The 18,791-nt window shown below is 39.0% G+C and overlaps 1 protein-coding gene across 1 annotated transcript in view; it reads right to left on the bottom strand.

Annotated features, from left to right (window-relative positions):
- Nucleotides 1-18,791, bottom strand: part of XPO5 (exportin 5) — a 50,780-nt gene that overhangs the window by 25,421 nt on the left and 6,568 nt on the right. Inside the window, exons 6-18 of the mRNA XM_058554296.1 lie at nt 17,852-17,878; nt 17,264-17,449; nt 16,546-16,622; nt 13,581-13,680; nt 12,601-12,684; nt 11,851-11,976; nt 10,497-10,587; nt 8,245-8,373; nt 6,736-6,854; nt 3,198-3,353; nt 1,907-1,948; nt 1,496-1,585; nt 555-754 (exon numbers count right to left, since the gene is read on the bottom strand). Coding sequence (XP_058410279.1) covers nt 555-754; nt 1,496-1,585; nt 1,907-1,948; nt 3,198-3,353; nt 6,736-6,854; nt 8,245-8,373; nt 10,497-10,587; nt 11,851-11,976; nt 12,601-12,684; nt 13,581-13,680; nt 16,546-16,622; nt 17,264-17,449; nt 17,852-17,878 — 1,427 coding nt within the window. The remainder of the gene's footprint in view (nt 1-554; nt 755-1,495; nt 1,586-1,906; nt 1,949-3,197; nt 3,354-6,735; nt 6,855-8,244; nt 8,374-10,496; nt 10,588-11,850; nt 11,977-12,600; nt 12,685-13,580; nt 13,681-16,545; nt 16,623-17,263; nt 17,450-17,851; nt 17,879-18,791) is intronic.

The raw sequence follows: 18,791 nt of genomic DNA, 5'->3' as shown, positions 1-18,791 counted from the left end.
GGGAAAGACAAGTTACTCCACGATTCTAAGCAGGGATGGTTTCTTCCACAGGAGCTAATAAGCTATGATTACTGGGCCCCAAAGAGCAATTGTTACAGTGAGAGGAAGTTAATCATGTTAATTGGCAGCTGTCATTTGAAGGTTCAAACTTCTCTTCCCACTTCTAAATGTTATCATCGACACTTTAAGAATCAAAAAGGGTACAAGCTTGAGAATGCTACGTAGGCACAGATGAGTGTCTGTGTGGCTCCGACTGTATGTGGCCCCAGTGGCTGTCCTCATTTCTCTACATGTGCAGGTGCTGCAACGCAGACATCACAGTAGACCTCGCTCTGTGGCCTCCTGACACATACTATCCATCTTCACTCCCTACACCTCTGTACAACACGGTGATATTTTCGGCGATTAGAACACAAGACTGCTTTCAGAGGCCTCCAGATATCACCGAGAGTGCATTACACCTTGGTATCCTTACATCCCGCCCTGGGCATAGGTCTTGAAATAGAATGGGTGCTCAAGTGCACTGAGGGGCAGGGGCAGGGCATCTCCTCCACCTGTGCATGTCTTCAGACAGCCAGAGGCTGGCCACTGGTGCCATTAGCTCCTCTAGGAACACCTTCTGACGCTCGTAGTTCTTGAATTGGTTGCTAATGAGAACCAGGGCTTCCATGAGGGCACACTTCTCCATCTGTGTCAGGAGTAGCTCATTGGAGAGGAGTTGCTTCACATGGTTATAAAGCATGTCGAAATTGGGCTGCAGATTACAAAGAAAAACGCAGATTACAAAGAAAAAAAATTTAGAGGTGGTGAAGGTCTGATTTTTGGGGAAAGGTGGCTCAAGGAAGGTGGAAAGAGGACCAAGGCATTCCCAGGAAGGTCAGGCCTATCAGACTGTCACTTGGCAATTTAGTCATAACAGTCTTCTTTTGCGAACAAGCAAGGCAGTTTAGGCAGAAGGTGGTTCTTGTCTGGAGTATTTGGGGAACTGCACTTTCCCATACTACAGCTGTGAAAACAATCTGTCTTTTTTCTACATCAGCTTTTATAGTATCTTCACAAAGATCAGTTGGTTCTATATATATATAGGGAGACAAACAGCTGCTGTGCATTCAGAGAAGAAATTTCTGGTTAATTTGTAATCTGGAGTAGTGCTAAATTTCTTACAGAAACCTTCCAAAAAAGGTTGGGGTTTGCATCTGGCTTCTCTCAAGATTAGGCACATCATTTGGCAGCAGTAGTTAAGAACATCAAATAGTACAATAAAGAGGTGTACAATGACAGGGAAAACTATTCATTTTGAGGGAATATATTTTCATTTATAACTCCACTATTAAGTAGGAGAGGAAGAAGACACCAACTCAAGAATGCTTATTCTAAGCAAAGCTCCAGCTCTTAGCTTTCCCTTTATGTGAGGTATAATTAGGGCTGGATTTTCAGGGAAACGTAACCAAACTCGACAGGTCTCAGTGGCTACTTGGCCAGTCCAGTGGCTTACCAGCACGAGCTGGGGGTAGTCACGACACATCTTGATGATGGAGGAACAGGCATGTCTCCTCACATTCCTCACTGCCCGGGTTCTGGGGGCCTGGGAAGAGACAATCAACAAGCTTGGAGCCACTTTTAATATAATTTATAGATGCTGCATAGAATCATGTAAATATCTCCTTCAGAGGCAAATTCACAGTCAGTTTTCCCAACTGTGGGAGTACAATGGAGTGACATTTACAGTCACTATGAGTCCACATGCTGACTGTCTGCCCTAGAGTATGTCTAGTACAAACACTCTATCTTCTGACAGTCGCCTGCCTTCACTACCCCTTCTACTTATGAAAAAATCTAGACAAAGTATTAGGGATTCATACTTTTGCTCTCAAGAAGTTAGAATTTGTTGAATTCATGGTCTTACCTTACTTTCTTCAACTGTTTCAAAAGTGACAGATGAAAATAGCTAAGGGAAAGGAAGAAAAGGTTACTCATCAGTACCAAATGCATAAAGTATTTTAAATAGCAGTTATCATAGAGTTTCCAAAAATATCCCAAAAGTGTAAACAACATGGTAACAAAAGGGCTTTCAACTGGTGTTACAAAGTTTTAGATGTGCATTTTCTCAGATAACGACAAGAGGCTTGAGATCACAATTTTACCATCAAACATTTTACAAAGATAAAGTTCACAGAATCCCAGAACAATTCATGCCATCTACCAAGCACTCTCCCTTCTCCACGTTTTAAGAGTTGAGTGAACTACCCTCCCTGATTCCGTTTCGTAACTTCCCATTTCCTCTTTGACTCAATGCACTATGACTGCTGCTCTAGTCACTGTGATGGAACAACACTCTAACACAGATCCAATCGAGAACCCAGTGGACATTTTCCAATTCTTAGAGAATTTCTGTTGCGACAAATGAGTCCACCTTTTTGAAGTTCTATGGCCTTTGTGACACAACATGTTCTCCATTTCTCTGGCTCTCTCTTTTTTCTTCTTTGGCAGCTACTTCTCCTTTTTTGCCCTCCTCCCCCAGTGATGGTGAGCCCCAGGGTTCCCTGCTTGAGCTACATGTCTAACTCTGGATACATATCTTCTTTCCTAGGGCTTCACCTCTACTCTTGGTACTTCTATGATGATGCTGCCTTAATTTATCTCATTGTTTTCTAGAGTCTAAATCTTTAACCTCCAATAGCCAATTTACTGTGACGTGTCGCCACCTACATGTTGTACATATACTTCAAACACAGTATTCCAAAACACAACTCACTCCCTTCTCTTCCTTACTGCTATGGAATCCAGTATTCTCACTCAGGAGGTGCTCTATGACTCACCTAGTCACCTAAACTGGAAGCCCGAAAACTGTCTACACTGACTTTCCTTGCACAAATTCCCCCTCAGTAATCCGCCAGCAAGCTCTGATACCCTTCTTTAGGTATGTTTTCCATTTCTCAGTGTATATGTCTATAAATTGCAATGCCATGTAGGTACGGTATTGGTTTATGTCACTTTCTTCCCAAAGAGAGTGCTCCTAAAGGGTGAGGCTTTTCTACTAGCGTGGTGCCTGATCCACAGTTAAGTACTGAGTAAGTATTTGATAAACAAATAAATCACTGTCTGTTTACTACTTGTCTCACACTTTCAAAAACAGTTACAAAAAATAATTAGCTTAAAAATGCCAAAATAAAGTTTACAAAGGAGATGGAGTTTACCTTGGAGAAGACCTGGGGCAGGAACTCTGGTCTGTAGGTGACAAATGGAAAGAGTGCTGAGACATTAGTGAGGACACAGGACAGGATAAGGGGATCCTTGGTGTCAAAGTTCAGGACCATTTGCAATAGCTCTATTCCATCATTAACAGGAATTTCCTGTAATACAGACATGAAAAGGAGGTTGACACGGCTGATGACCACTTTTGCTAAATTTCCTTTAGACTCTAGTTTATAAATACATAGTAGGTTGCCACATATGGTTTTATATACTACTGCTTTTTAACCTTTAAAATTCTAACCATTACCCTCATGTTATTAAAAATTTTCATAAATGATGCCACCACGTGCCATCTTAGGGTCGCAGCTTTTCCTACTACTAGAAATTGAAAATGTTTCCAGTTCTTCACTATTGTAAATAATGCTAATATACACACTTGCAAAAATATGTTTGGCTACATTTTCAATTATTTCATTTGAATAACAGACTTTTGGGGATGGCTGTAATTACTGGGTCAAAAGATTGTTGCCTTTCTTCTTTACGGGCTGTGTCAATTGATTCTCCAACCATCCATTCTTATCATGTTCTCAGCAGCAGTGAGTTTATTCCCTAAACCCTTTGCTTATTTAGTAAGTAAAAAAAGATGAGTTTATTTAAATTTGCATGTCTTTATTAATGAGGTCGAATTTTTTTCATATTTATTAACCACTTTAGTTTCTCCCCATATGTTATCTGATCACATCTTTTGTCCATTTCTCCATTGAGTTCTAGTATTTTTCTTATCAATTTATAAAAAAATCTTATTGTGAAACATTCCAGGCATTTAAAAAGGTATAAGCAATACTTTATGACCCTCCATACGACCACTTTGAGAGGTACAATGTTACTGATACAGTGGTTGCTCTGTGCCCATACCCTCCTTTTCAGCCCTAGAGGTGGCCACTATCCCGAATTTGGTGTTCACAGATTCCTTCATTTCTGTATACTATTGCCACAAATGTACATATTCCTAATTACACAGTGTTGTGTGTTTACTTTTGTAGCTTGCTGTTTTGGGTCAACATTATATTTGAGAATCATTGTTATTCACAGTATAACCCTAGTTCATTTTCACTGCTCTATAAATATATCACAATCTATTCTATACAATCTATTGGTGGATATAAAGTTTTTTTTCTTGGCTTAACATACAAGGCTTCTATGAATACTGGTGGTTTGGTACCAGGGTTTCTTCAGAGCACAGACTTAGGATTGTAAGGCTATGCATCTTCACCTGGATAGTGCCAAATTATTCTCCAAAGTTGTAATATCCTTTGTACTCTATAAGCAATGTTTAACAGACACAAGCTTTCTATAATATGGATATCAATCCCATTCATATTTATTGCAAATACTGTTCAAAGTTTGCCTTTTAAAGTTTATTTTATAAGTTAAAAAAAATATGTACAGCCATTAATTTTTTTGTGATTACTTTCATTATTTTTCAACTTAGGGACCTTTCTCCAAACAGTTAATTTTCCCTAATGCTATTTATTAAATGACCCAATCTTTCTTGATTTCTTTGGGATGCATATATATGCTCCAGGTTGTTTCTGGCTATTTTGTTTCAATGAGCGATGTCTAATGCCAGTACCACACTGCTTTAAAATACTGTAGCTTTATATTTTACTCTCTGAGGCAAATCAATCCTCATCTTCAACATATGATCCTTTTTTCTCCAAAGCTGCTCCCTACATTAATCCATTGCTAAAGCTGCTGAAGCAAGGCTCTACCCAATGTTCTCAGATGCACACTACTGGAAAGACCAGCTCAGCTAATGCCACTATGCACCAGGTGAGGAGCTTTGCCACCTTTTTAGCCAAAGAACCTCTTGGTCAAACTCTTTCACATGATAAAAGCTGAGCTGCTCTGACTGACCCTGGGGTGAGGGTGGGGATTGAGGGCAGAAACAAAGCAGTCTGCAAAACCACTGGGCTAGGTAGTACTCTGCAGAGTCAGAAACTGACAGCAGCAAGTGGGAATGTAACAGGCTGAGATCTGTCGCTTGCACACTCCTGGGACATATAATGTGTTACAGCTTCATTAACAAGTAGGTGAATAATTTCATCACATGTATATATATTCACCAAACACTCACCTGTCCTGATTAGGAATGCTTCATTCTGACTCATTTCATTTTGGTGAAGAAAAAAAGGTTTTAGAGTCAGAGGTTTACTTTAAGTCATTAACAAGCCTAAATACTACCATCTGGGATTCTCCTGAGGAAAAAAATAATTCAGTTCTATTTGTTTTTCTCCCCACCACTTGTTCTGACTCCTACCAAATTTCTAATTGTCACCTATGCTTTGTCCCCAGCCCACATCTTTCTCCTATATACATTCCAAACTATTTTTTGTATCTTTTGACCAATTAGTATTTGGTATTATGAGCAAATATTATCATATTCAAGGTCTTAATATAAAATCCAGCCTACAAACAACTAGGCACCACTCACCTCCTAATACTGCCAGTCCTTTCACACATCTAAAGACATGTACTTGACTAACCCTGACCATTTCATTCTCTTGCCTTCAAGCAGGATTATACCCACATATGTGGATCCCTTGAAGGTGTCTAACTTAAAAAATGCCAGGAAAGGAAACAACAGGACCACTTCCCTTGATTTAAGAAAGGGCTTTCTTGATTTGCCACACTTACTCTATTAGATAAGTTCCATCTAAATCTGAAAAAAGGCTAACTTAGTAAAAAATGCCGGATCCAAGTAGGGTTTCCCATCTAGATTTTGGAATAAACTCAGGATGCCATCATTTCAAACTGAAATGAATCAAAATAAAAGCAGATGAAGTTAACGATCCTGAGATCTAATGTGTTAATATACCACTTGTAAGAAAAAGCACTATAACTCACTTACCTTCAAGGGACTTAGAAAGATTCTTTCTACAACTAACCTAGAATATACTAAGGCATAAGTATCCCAAACTGAGCGATCCAATTATTTTAATCTAATTAATGTAGTTAATATAGTATGTACCGTTATCCAATTAATTATAGCTGCATCTAATGTAACGTTATAAGAGAAGGGTGAGAGGTGCCATGAAGTATAGAAAAACAAGTACTATTTATTCAGATTATTCAGGGAAGAGGGTCACTGATCAGCCAACATGAATATTCTGGTCTATTTGCCACAAACTGAAAAGGATGCTTAATGGGAAATATCTCTTAAGATTTTCCAATTCAGTGTTTCCATCACTGTCCTTACTGCAACAGTTATCCTACCTGTGGCTCACTGTACTATCAGGCTTGTCTTACTATCCCCTTAAAACGAATACTAAACAATGTAGGGGCTTAGAGACAGGGAGACCTGAGTTTCGGTCCCAGCTCTGCTATTTACTAGGTATTTGAACTTGAGTATATTATTTAACCTCTCTGAATCTCAGTTTCCTCTTCTGTAAGATGCACATCCACAGATTTTCCTCTCCCTCTGCCAGTTTTCAAAAGATCAAAATCATTATGCAGTCAGCATGGGAAACAGTTACTTACTTCTTTATCTAGTGTTCGAAACATCTGGTTGATTACACTCTCCAAAAAAAAAGTCATGGCTTCCCACTGCACGAATGAAGGTGAGAAGATGGAGCAGAGGGTGCCTTCTCCAGTTCCAGCTGTGGGAGAACAGGGTTTTAAAACACACACACACACACTTATCAACACTGTAGGATCACAGAAGACACAGAGAGACAGTGGGGCCTTAGAGATCACTTGGTCATTTCACGGTTGAAGTAACAGGGCAATCTAACCCCTCTCAGCCTGGGAAAAGAAAAGAACAAAAAGCAGAGACGGGTCCCTATCCTGCCACCACCTCTAATGATGAGCTGCCTGAATTCACTCTATGAGCCTTGTCTGTAAAACCATTTTGAGTACTGAATGAGATTTACATGTAAACATCAAAAACAAGGCCTGGCCAATTAGAGGCATAAAAATTAATTTCTCCCATCCCCCTCCTTTATAATCTGTCTATGGGAATATACATAATTAAGATATTTGAGACCATAAAGAATCCTTCCAACAAAGAACTGATATAAGATACAAAATGCTGCTTCACATCTAGCAGCCTCACGACAATGGCAAGAGCAATGTCTACAGAACTGTGCCACCCTCCAAGGTCACAAGTATCATCAAAGTACATCACTCAAATAGCGAGGCACAGGCAAAAAGATTTAGAAATTACTTCTCTAGCTTCCATAAAGTATTCTTGTTTACTAGCTTCATCTTGGTGCAGCATATTTGGGCCTCCACAAACATTCAGTTACTAGATGCTGGGGATCTTCAATGGTCAATTGTGAATATGCAAAACTGAAGGTTAAATCCCATCAATGTCAAGTAACTAGTGTACTTAGTAACTGACCATTAATATGGAACTTTTCTAAAGCAGTGACTTACACCCTCTCCTGCTTTATTAGTCCTGTCACCCACAGCATGCATTAATAAGATGATAGACAGAAGATATGGAGTACAGAGAAGCTACCTGGCTTATGCATTTGGGTAGAGGGGGGTTACCGTTGATTTTAAATAAAGTGGCATTTCCCAAAGGCTTTGAGGTGGCTGAGTGATATGGGAAGTCCCTGTACTGCTGTTATGCCTCACTAACAAGACATTCTTTCTGAGTTTAGGAGTGGTGCTACGCAAGAACTTGGTCAAAAAGCTTTAAAAATTTAAATCATGCCATTTGTTAAGATGGTGCCTGAACTGAAGTAATAAAATCAACAACAAACAACTGGTTGATTCTGTTCGAAAAGAAAAATGAAGGCAAAACTGATAGGGATGTGGGTTTACCCTAATTTAAACAGATTAAAAATTTGGTGTTTTCTGCTTTCTCTGTCTGGGCGTATAAATGAAAAGGCTCACTCCCTAGGATGAAACTGGACAGTGAGCAAAGCTATTTTTGAACACTATTAACATATTATTCTGAAGTGTGGCTCAGAGAGGTTATTTCCTATGTATAGTTTTGATACAGTATTTCACTAATGTTCCGAAATAAAAAAAAACCCTTACAGTTAATGGAGCCAGTATCCACAGAAGTTGAGAGCTGATACTTTAGCCACTCTCCAGACATCTGGAAGCTAGTCTTGGGATCCAAACGACATGCTAACCTCATTACTTCTCCTTGCTGGGCCCGGGAGGCTGCCAAGAGAAAGACAGGAATCAATAACTGGCACATAGTAGGTACTTAGTTAATGTTCATTCATTTATCCATCCCAGGGGGAAAATGGTCAAAGAGACTCTGTTTTGCAGACTTGTGCTATGAATATAACAAATGTTCCATAAAGCTTTGTTAACAAATCCAGACATTTTCAAAAATAATCTCTGGAAACTGTGCTACCAGCTAGATTCTATAAGCAGTAAACTAAAAGTGGTCGCCCAGCAGCGTAGTGGTTAAGTTCGTGCATTCCGCTTCGGCGGCCCGGGGTTCCTGGGTTCAGTTCCCAGGCACAGACCTATGCACTGCTCATCAAGCCATGCTGTGGCGACAACCCATAGATAAAGTAGAGGAAGAGTGGTACAGATGTTAGCTCAGCGACAATCTTCCTCAAGCAAAACGAGGAGGATTGGCAACAGATGTTAGCTCAGGGCCAATGTCCTCCCCCCCAAAAAGTGGTTTCTCATTTCTATTGAAAGGAAATCAGGTTGGTACAGATGTAAAATGATACAGCTGCTGTGGAAAACAGTCTGGCAGTCCCTCAAAACATTAAACATGGAATTACCACATGATCCAGTAATTCCCTTCCCAGGCCTATACCCAAAAGAAATAAAAACAGATGTCCACTCAAAAACTTGTACACAAAAAGTTATCAGCATTATTCTTAATGGCCAAGAGGTGGAAACAACTCAAATAGCCCTCAACTTATGAATGGATGAATAAAATGTGGCATATTCATAAAATGAAATATTATTGACAATAAAAAGAAATGAAGTACTGATATATGCTACAACATGAATGAATTTTAAAAATTCTACTCAGTGAAAGAAGGCAGTTACAAAAGACCACAAATTGTATGATTCCATTTATATGAAATGTTCAGAACAGGCGAAATACAGAAATAGAAAGTGAATTAGTGGTTGCCCAGGCCTGGGAGGGATGAGGTTTGGGGATAACTGCTGATAAGTACAGAGTTTCTTGGGGTCACGAAAATGTCCTAAAATTGATTGTGGTGATGGCTGCATAACTCTGAAAATATGAAAGTCATTGAATTGTATACTATAAATGGGCAAATTGTATGGTAAATGAATTATATTGCAATAAAGCTGTTATTAAAAGAAAAACCAGGCTACAGAAAACCCAGCACAGAATTAGGATATATATTGGTTTTTATTCTCTTTTTTAGAAGAAAGACCCACAAGGTAAGATGGTATTTAATCCTAAGTAAAAAAAAAAAAAAAATCCAAGAGTGCCTTTTGTATGGTTACTGGTTTTTAAAAAATTTTTTTTTTGAGGAAGATTGGCCCTGAGCTAACATCTGTTGCCAATCTTCCTCCTTTTTTCCTTTTTTCTCCCCAAAGCCCCAGGAGATAGTTGTACATCCTTCTAGTTGCTCTACGTGGGATGCCGCCTCAGCATGGCTTGATCAGTGATGCATAGGTCCGTGCCCAGGATCCGAACCTGCGAACCCCAGGCGACGAAACGGAGGGCACGAACTTAACCGCTACGCCACTGGCTGACCCCTAGTTACTGTCTTTAAACATCAATGTCCAAAGCAGTGTGTGTGTGTGTGTGTGTGTGTGTGTGTGTACGTGCTACGCCACCGGCTGGCCCCTAGTTACTGTCTTTAAACATCAGTGTCCAGAGCCAGCCCCGTGGCTTGGCGGTTAAGTGTGCGCGCTCCGCTGCTGGCGGCCCGGGTTCGGATCCCAGGCGCGCACCGAGGCACCGCTTCTCCGGCCATGCTGAGGCCGCGTCCCACATACAGCAACTAGAAGGATGTGCAGCTATGACATACAGCTATCTACTGGGGCTTTGGGGGAAAAAAAATAATAAAATTATAAAACAAAACAAAACAAAACAAAACATCAATGTCTAAAGCAGTATGTGTGTGGTTGTGTGTCTGTGTGTGTGTGTAAGAGAGAACACTACGCCTGGAATGAATGAGTATGATCCAGCACCTCTGCAATGTGAAACTAGAGATTAAACAGGCTGCTGTAGATTTGGGGCTCTTTAATATAGAACCCCAAAGATCATGCACCATGATTCATAACACTAGATGTCATTCTGAGACTGTTAGGAGAAATTTCAGGCCAATAGCACTTACAGTTGAAGAAAGCGTTGAAGTCCTCATCACTATCAAAATCAAATCGAGAGTATTCACAGCTAGGGCTGTCTGTTTTAGAAGGAAAGCCCATCTGGAAAGAGAAAGATAATCAGGGTAGGGATGAAAATGGACCTACCAAAAGAGTCTTAAACTCCAGGAGCTCAAGGACTTTTTAATTTGTTTAAGAATTAAGGGTTTGCATGAGATATTTTGTGATAAGTAACTGCTTCTCGTCTACCCCAAGTCCACAGTTTGCTCCCAGTTCCAATAATCCTGAGAGTAGTACAGAAGAGAACACTATTAGATATTCTCTTCCAGGTTCCTCGTGGAGAATTAAATTCTGCAATTTGTTTAGGGTCTTTGAGTATAAAGATGTCCCAAGACAAGGTGCTAATACAGCATGCAATAAGTAAAAAAGAATTGAGAACTATTTGTCTCCTTAAATGAGAATAAGCATGGAGCTTTGTATGTTTCATTCACAAAGTATTGAAGACCATGGTAAAGAATTAGAACATGGTGTGCTAGGCGCTAGATGAATCCCTTGAGGAAATAAGAGGACCATGAATGGGTCCCATTCTCTGATTTTTTTTTTTTTTTTTTTTGCTGGGAAAGATTTGCCCTGAGCTAACATCTCTTGCCAGTCTTCCTCTCTCTTTTTTTTTCCCCTCCCCAAAGCCCCAGTACATAGCTGTATATTCTAGTTGTAAGTCCTTCCAGCTCTTCTATGTGAGCTGCTGCCACAGCATGTCTACTGACAGACGAGTGGTGTGGTTCCACACCCGGGAACCAAACCCAGGCCGCCGAAGCAGAGTGTGTCGAACTTTAACCACTAGGCCATCAGGGCTGGCTCCCATTCTCTGATTTTACAAATTAAGATTAAGCATCTGTGGGCTCCAAGAGCCCTTAGCAGATCTCAGGGAATTTATAAGCACCTCTCTACTGAGGTAGTGAGCAACCTGCTTCCACTCTCCCTCCCTTCTCATTCACCTTCCTGACTCTCACTTGACCTTCAGAAACAATCAGATATTATTTCCTCTTGGAATCCTCTTGACTCCACCCTCCTTTCTGCTTTTAACCTCTGAAAAGTAACTATCACATTGTATGGTCATGGTCACTGTTCTTGTCCTATCCCTTCTTTCTCCCTAGCACCACCAATACTTGGTAAATGAGTGCTCCAAAATATGAGAGAGTAGATATGATAATCATTATGGACTGCTTTCTTCTTGAGGAATAAGAGAATAATATGCCCAAAGAAAGGATCTTAGTGACCAAGACAGCGCTGTCAATGATGCCAGTCTAAGCCTTATTATGTGTATTCATCTACATGCCACGTGTTTAGATTCCCACAACAAACCTTGACCAAGTTAGTCATAGAAGCACGAAGATATTTTGGTATTATTGCTAATAGCAAAGGGTCACGGGATAGGATCTCATGCCGGAAGAGGGCTCCCCAAGTCATTTGAGTTGAAGAGCGTAGAAACTAAAGGGAAAAACAGAGAAAAATTTCAGTTTAAGGATTTGGATTTTATCTTAACCAGGATTATTACTTAGCCCAGCAATTATCAACTATATTTCTTCATGGAAGTAAATCTCTATAATACTCTGAACTGTCCATACTGTAGTGTAACAGTAATGACTGCTCATTATGGACCACACATTAGTAAGACAGGCTGTGGACCAGGTGCAATTCCTGGAATGTGAGCTGAACTCCACTACTTTCTCCTTTATGCAAGAAAGGATGTGGGAATCTCAGCGTGATATTACAAGGAAAATATTGAATTGGATGAAGTTACTTTTATAATAACACAATTAATCAGACTTTTCTATTTAAAATATCTTTAGTGGAAAATCACCTGGGACATAACTGATATCTGCCTCAGCATTATCAGAACATTACCTGAGGGCAAAAGCTACTGACCTAGATGGTGTGATGCTTAGCTCAGAAAGAAGACTCAACAATTCTCTTAACGAAATGACACTATAGTTATTCCCTAGGGCCTTAAGAGTCACATTTTACACATGAGCCACTAATGACTTCAGGCCACAGTGCTTGATTTTGGTTTACCTAACTAAACTTTTGAGAAGTTACCTGCATAAAGTTTACCTGACTTGGATGGGTTGTGAAAGCAAGAAAGGATTCCAGGTATTTTCCAAAGTTTGCTGGTGTTTCTACATCAGAATCCACGCCCTGTAGGACAAAAAGACCACACTACATCAATGATGTTGATGGAGGGCTAGGGGGAGTGGGAGGAGAGGAGTAACAAAGACAGATAACTGAAACCCTCAGATATTTCAGTTTTGAAAGGACTTTATACTTTCTTGTAGTCTAAAGGCATCATTTCAAGGGCTAAAAAACAGGAAAGCTGCTCTATCGCCTAATCGTCATTAAAACCCATTCTGTGGTCAAATAGTAAAATGAAAAAGAGGTTTCATTTCAGAAATCACAGGAAGAAGAAATCCATATTATTTCTTCACACCTGGTCTATCCACATCTCTGTGACCCAACCTATTAAATAACCACTCAATGGCATCTGTCTTCTGTCTGAAGCTCTATCCTCCCTGACCATGCAAGCCACCACAAAACGGCATAACATTAAACACAAATGTCTGTACCAATGCCTTATCTTCTAGCTTGTAAGACTGAGTATTACATTTTTCCATAAAGACAGGTATTTCCAGGTCAATCTGATGAAAGTTTTCTTTTATGATCCAATAATACATCCTTTAGATTTGGGAAAAGGGTTCTTTATTCAAATCCATGATCTAATACGACTTTAAAGGGTAATGCACTTAGCAGACTGACGTTCTACAAGTACCAAAATTCACAAGAGCAGCGTTGACTTTATGGAATTACAGATGTGGATGTTTGCTGTTGATATTTAACAAATCAACAAACTGATTTGTTAAAAGAAATTTATATCATTCAAACCCTATTAAAAGAATTTATAGAATAATATGAAATAAGCTGTAGGGCAATACCTCATCAGGCTAAAATCAATGGCATGTGTCACCCCTTATACAAATACAACTTTCTAAATGCTCTCCTCAAATGGCCCTGAAACTCTCCAGAAAGTAAGTGCTCACCAGCAATGCACACAGCTGATTGCCCAGAGCACACAAGACCTGACAGAGTCTCTTCAGGAAGACATAGTGTTTTTCTACCAAGCCTCCTCCGTCAGCAGTCCTGTAAAATGAGAAAATGGTCTGATTAATTGCACATCAAGAAAACCAAAGGGATTCCCATCAAATGGAGCTATATGTGGTCTGTACTTCAACAATCAAATTTCAGTTGATTATTAAAGTGAAAAAAAAATACAAAAAACCACCACCAAAAAACCTTCAACCAAACATTAAAAAATTGATGAGGAATAGGGGTTCAATACAATCTCATCCCTAAAGAGACACTCTAATTTTCGGCATTATACGGTCCTTGGGTATTTTGGATAATAACATAAACTCTGAGCATGACTCGATAAAACATGCATATACTTATATGCATAAGAGGCTGCACAAAAAGACAATGGTTGATACCCAGGCAAGACTTAGATTCCTAGGAGAGCATGTAACAATTCCTCACACCACTGACAAAATTAAAAGGACTATAATCAAGAGAATGAGAAGACAAGCCACAGACTGGGAGAAAATATTTGCAAAAGACATCTGATAAAGGACTGCTACCCAAAATATATAAAGAACTCTTAAAACCCAACAATAAGAAAACAACCTGATTGAAAAATGGGCCAAAGACCTTAGCAGACATCTCACCAAAGAAGATACACAGATAGCAAATAAATATATGAAAAGATGCTCCACATCATATGTCATCAAGGAATTACAAATTAAAATAATGAGATACCACTACACACCTATTAGAGTGGCCAAAATCCAGAACACTGACAACACCAAATGCCGTCAAGGATGTGGAGCAAAGGAACTCTCCTTCATTGCTGGTCAGAATGCAAAGTGGTACAACCACTTTGGAAGACAGTTTGACAGTTTCTTACAAAATTAAGCATACTCTTACTATATAATCCAGCCATCGTGCTTCTTGGTATTTACCCAAAGAAGCTGAAAACAAGTACAAGTTCACACAAAAACCTGCTTGTTTATAGCATGTTAAACCTGGATGTTTACAGCAGCTTTCCTCATAATTGCCAAAACCTGGAAGCAACCAAGATGTCCTTTGGTAGGTGAATGGATAAATAAACTCTGATACATCCAGACAATGGAATATTATTCAGTGCTAAAAAGAAATGAGCTATCAAGGCATGAAAAACAGGGAGGGACCATAAATGCATATTACTAAGGGAAAGAAGTCAATCTGAAAAGGCTACGTACTATTTGATTCAACTACATGACATTCTGGAAAAGGCAAAATTATGGAGAAAGTTAAAGGACCAGTTGTTGCCAGGGGTTGGGGTGGGGGAGGAGGGATGAATAAGCACAGTACAGAGGATTTTTAGGGCAGTGAAAATACTGTGTATGATTCTATAATGATGGATACACATTATTACACATTTGTTGAAACTCATAGAATGTACAACACCAAGAGTAAACTCTAAGTAAACTACGGACTTTGGATGATTACTTTTCAATGTAGGTTCATCAGTTGTAACAAATGTACCATTCTGGCGGGGGATGTTGATAATGGGGGAGGCTATGCATTTGTGGGGGCCTGGGGTATATAGAAAATCTCTGTACCTTTCCCTGAATTTTGCTGTGAACCTAAAACTGCTCTAAAAAAATAAAGTCAAAAAAAAAAAAAGACTAATAAAAACATAACTTTGTGTCTCATTTTTCTGAGTCATTTAGTTTAGCTCTGTAATCCCTTATCTGCTATTTTAGAATCCAAAAAGCTCTTCAAATTAAAAATTTTTTATAACTTATTTGGCAGCAAAACCTGACCTGATATGATGTAGGACTATTCACACTAACAGGAATTAATAATGACAAGTGTGGACAGCAGCCTTATTAGCTGTGTTCTGGAGGCAGTAGAGAATAATGTAAAAAGCATGGGCCTCAGGGTGAGCAAGACCTAGGCTTTAGTGATGGCGAAAGGCAGGATGGCATTACGGCTTCCAGTGCAGGTTCTAGAATCTGACTGCCTAGGTTTGAATCATAGCTTTACTAACCAGTACCAGTAGCACAAATGGCAATGGGACACCTCAGCGTGAATGTCCTGGTCTCTCTGGAACTAAGAAATGGGCCTTGAAAGAGCAACTACAGTAGCCACCCAAAAGTCATGTTATTAATTTAATTAACAGAGCCCCTTAAAAACAGAGCTGTAGTTTCCATAGGAAAGAAAGCCATCATAAAAGCTGTGTTGGAATGGACAGTAAGAGATTTTAACTAATACATACGTATCTCACATCTTTTCATTTGTCCTCGGGACCAAGAGTAAGTGAAGAGTATTGAAAAGAGGGTGTTGCGACAGCTTCAACTATTTGTAATACACAGTTCTACCTGACCCCCTGGTACAAAACACATATCAGAAAAGGCTTTAATAATTTCCAGAGCAATTAGAAGAAAATAAGCAGAAGCCATTATTTCAGAACATAGAATGTGTTTAAAGCTTTTATGCACACATTTCTCACTGAACACAGTATTCCTGCTGCTTCCAAGAGCCTCAGCACTCCAAGCATTGATTACTTTGACAAGGAAAGCAGGGAGGAGAGTCTGGAGTTCTGCAATCAAGGCAGGCCCTGGGGGACAGACTCTGGTCCAGCAGAACAGTCTTCTCAGGCCTAATCACCAAGGCTACTAGGAGGCTTAAGGATCATCAGAAGCAGACAAAGAGAATCAAGGAGATGAGCTGTCTGGGGAAAATGGGGAAAACTGTGAAAGTGAGTGGGTGCTGTGTCAATGGGCACATCTTATTTCCACATAAAGTCTTCAGAAAGGTTAAAAAGTCCCTTTAAGACTGCCTGATTTTCCTATTAAAAACACTGTCAATTGACTGCCAACATTCAGATAGGAACTTTAGATATATCCAAATAAGATATAAAAATGACAAAGAAATTAGAAAATACAGAGAAAAGTAGACACTCACTGTGCAGCAGAGAGTATATAATGCATGGCAACATCTCCAAATAAGACCATCAAGGGCTTCCGGTCTTCCAACTTGCCCTAGACCCAATTTTGGGGAAACACAGGTAACACAAACTATATTATTAAAAGCCTCCAAGTACTAACATCTCCTATACCTACACAATCAAACATACTGACTTCATAATTTCTCACATAGCCCCGGAGCTGACTGAACGCTAGAAAAAAGCCAACTCTTTAAAACCAAATCTGGATATGACTTATATTTTTTAAATGTATTGGGCAATAACGCTGATAGGAAAGCAAAGTAAATTACATCTGAAGATAACATTCCTATGGAGAAAAGAGTCATGGTCCCATTTGTTAGCCAAGACAGATATAAAGCTAGTGTCACCACCATCTAAGATTCTCTGACATAACACTAAGTGAGTTTTAAACTTTAACATCACTTTTATCTCATATCTTAACTGTAAAGTGCCAAGATTCATAGCTGTTTCAAGAACCAAGTAGCCTGACAAATCTCTGTATATTCTGCCAATGGATCCCTAGAATACTGGCAAACTACTGTCCAAAGGAGTTGGAGGCAGATAATTAAGTTGGCATCAAGTAAAAAAAAAAACTCCAAACCTTTAAATGTCTTTTTGCTACAACACGCAATTAAACAAACATACACACCCTTCAGAGAATCCGAGGATAGAAGTCAGTTTGAAGTGGTAACTTACTTTTCTGCTGACTGCAATGAGAAGACACTCAGCTGCTCCCAACTGAAGTTCCTGCTCGTTCAGAAGCAGGCACAGCATCTCTAGCAGTTTACAGTTTTCAGCAGTAATATGACTCATGGACACCCAGTCAATGTAGCCTGCTAGAGTATTCAGTGCTGCCACTCCTACTCGACAGTGTGCTTGGGCCTGCATGAAAAGAAATTATTTTTGACCATTAAGTCCTCACTAACAGACAAGGAAGCTGTGGTTGTACCTGAGCTGCTTCTATTTTCTAATTCTAAAAAGAAAATGATTTTTAAGAAAATGTACTCATGGAACAGTCACTGATAGGGAACTCGAAAGTTTTCTTCTGATACACAATCACTTTTCAAACGATGGCATTTTCAATGTCCATCCATAAGACCATACTGGCATGTGTGGCAATTTTATCTCCTTCAAGAAATCTCAAATATTGTAATTTTAACTCCCTTCCACCAGAGCTCAGTGATCAAATAAATCAAGGCTGCGGTCACCCTCCACTAGGTGTATGCATCTCTGTACCTGAAAGCCTCAAAGAAGTCTCCTTCCAACTCCACAAAGAGCTCTTACCTTTAACTCCTGAGAATTATCTGTCTTCTGAAAGAAAAGAAGTATAAGGATCCAGTGTTTTTAATGAGGAAAAGGCTATGTAATAACTTTCCACCCCCATAACCAAGGCCTTGAATAATGATTTTCAAATACAGACTCAACTTTTAATCTTGGAAAAGAAAACAACTTTACTAAGAACACATAAGTGATATGCTCCCTAAGAAGGACAGGTTATTTTAATCTTAGCAAAACGACAAAAAGTTAACAGAGCTAACACAAATTTATTAGAACATTAAGATCCACAAAGACAGTTTCAAAGGACACAGTTTACAAAGAAATACAACTAACAGATGATCAATGAGTACGGCTCAACATTGCTAATGAGGAAAGAAATATAGTTTAAAACAAAGTACTGGCATTTTTTCCATATTAAAATAAAGACAAATTATAACTAGCAAAGGTACACTGAAATGATGTAATGTTAATGGAAAAAAGCAAGAAACAAAATTAAATGAATACAATTTATGACCATGTATGTATGGACATAACTACAGGAAAACCATGTACACAAAAATATTAGATGCTAAATAGATGAAAATAATATCTGTTCAGTAAATATATAATTATCACTTATTTTTACCCTTATATTTCAACTTCCATAAAAATATTACACAACGCTTATAATTTACAAGTGTATAAAATTAATATTTTCCCAGCAACTTGTGAAATTAAAATTAAGAATAACTCCTGAAGACAGTTAAAGGAGAATACAAGCAAGAATAACAACTTCTGAAGTATCTGAAAACTGACCACCATTAGGATCATAAAAGATTTATTTTACAATTCCTTCCCTCAATTTTCAAAAAATATTTTTTTAATAAAGAACAAGTATTAATGGTGACAGATGGTAACTAGACATATCATGGTGATCACTTCATAATGTACAAAAATATCAAATCAC

This window comes from Diceros bicornis, chromosome 14 (genome assembly GCF_020826845.1).
Source record: "Diceros bicornis minor isolate mBicDic1 chromosome 14, mDicBic1.mat.cur, whole genome shotgun sequence".
Taxonomy (NCBI): domain Eukaryota; kingdom Metazoa; phylum Chordata; class Mammalia; order Perissodactyla; family Rhinocerotidae; genus Diceros; species Diceros bicornis.
Note: the sequence above shows the minus strand (reverse complement) of the source record. Positions and strands in the feature narration are given on the sequence as shown.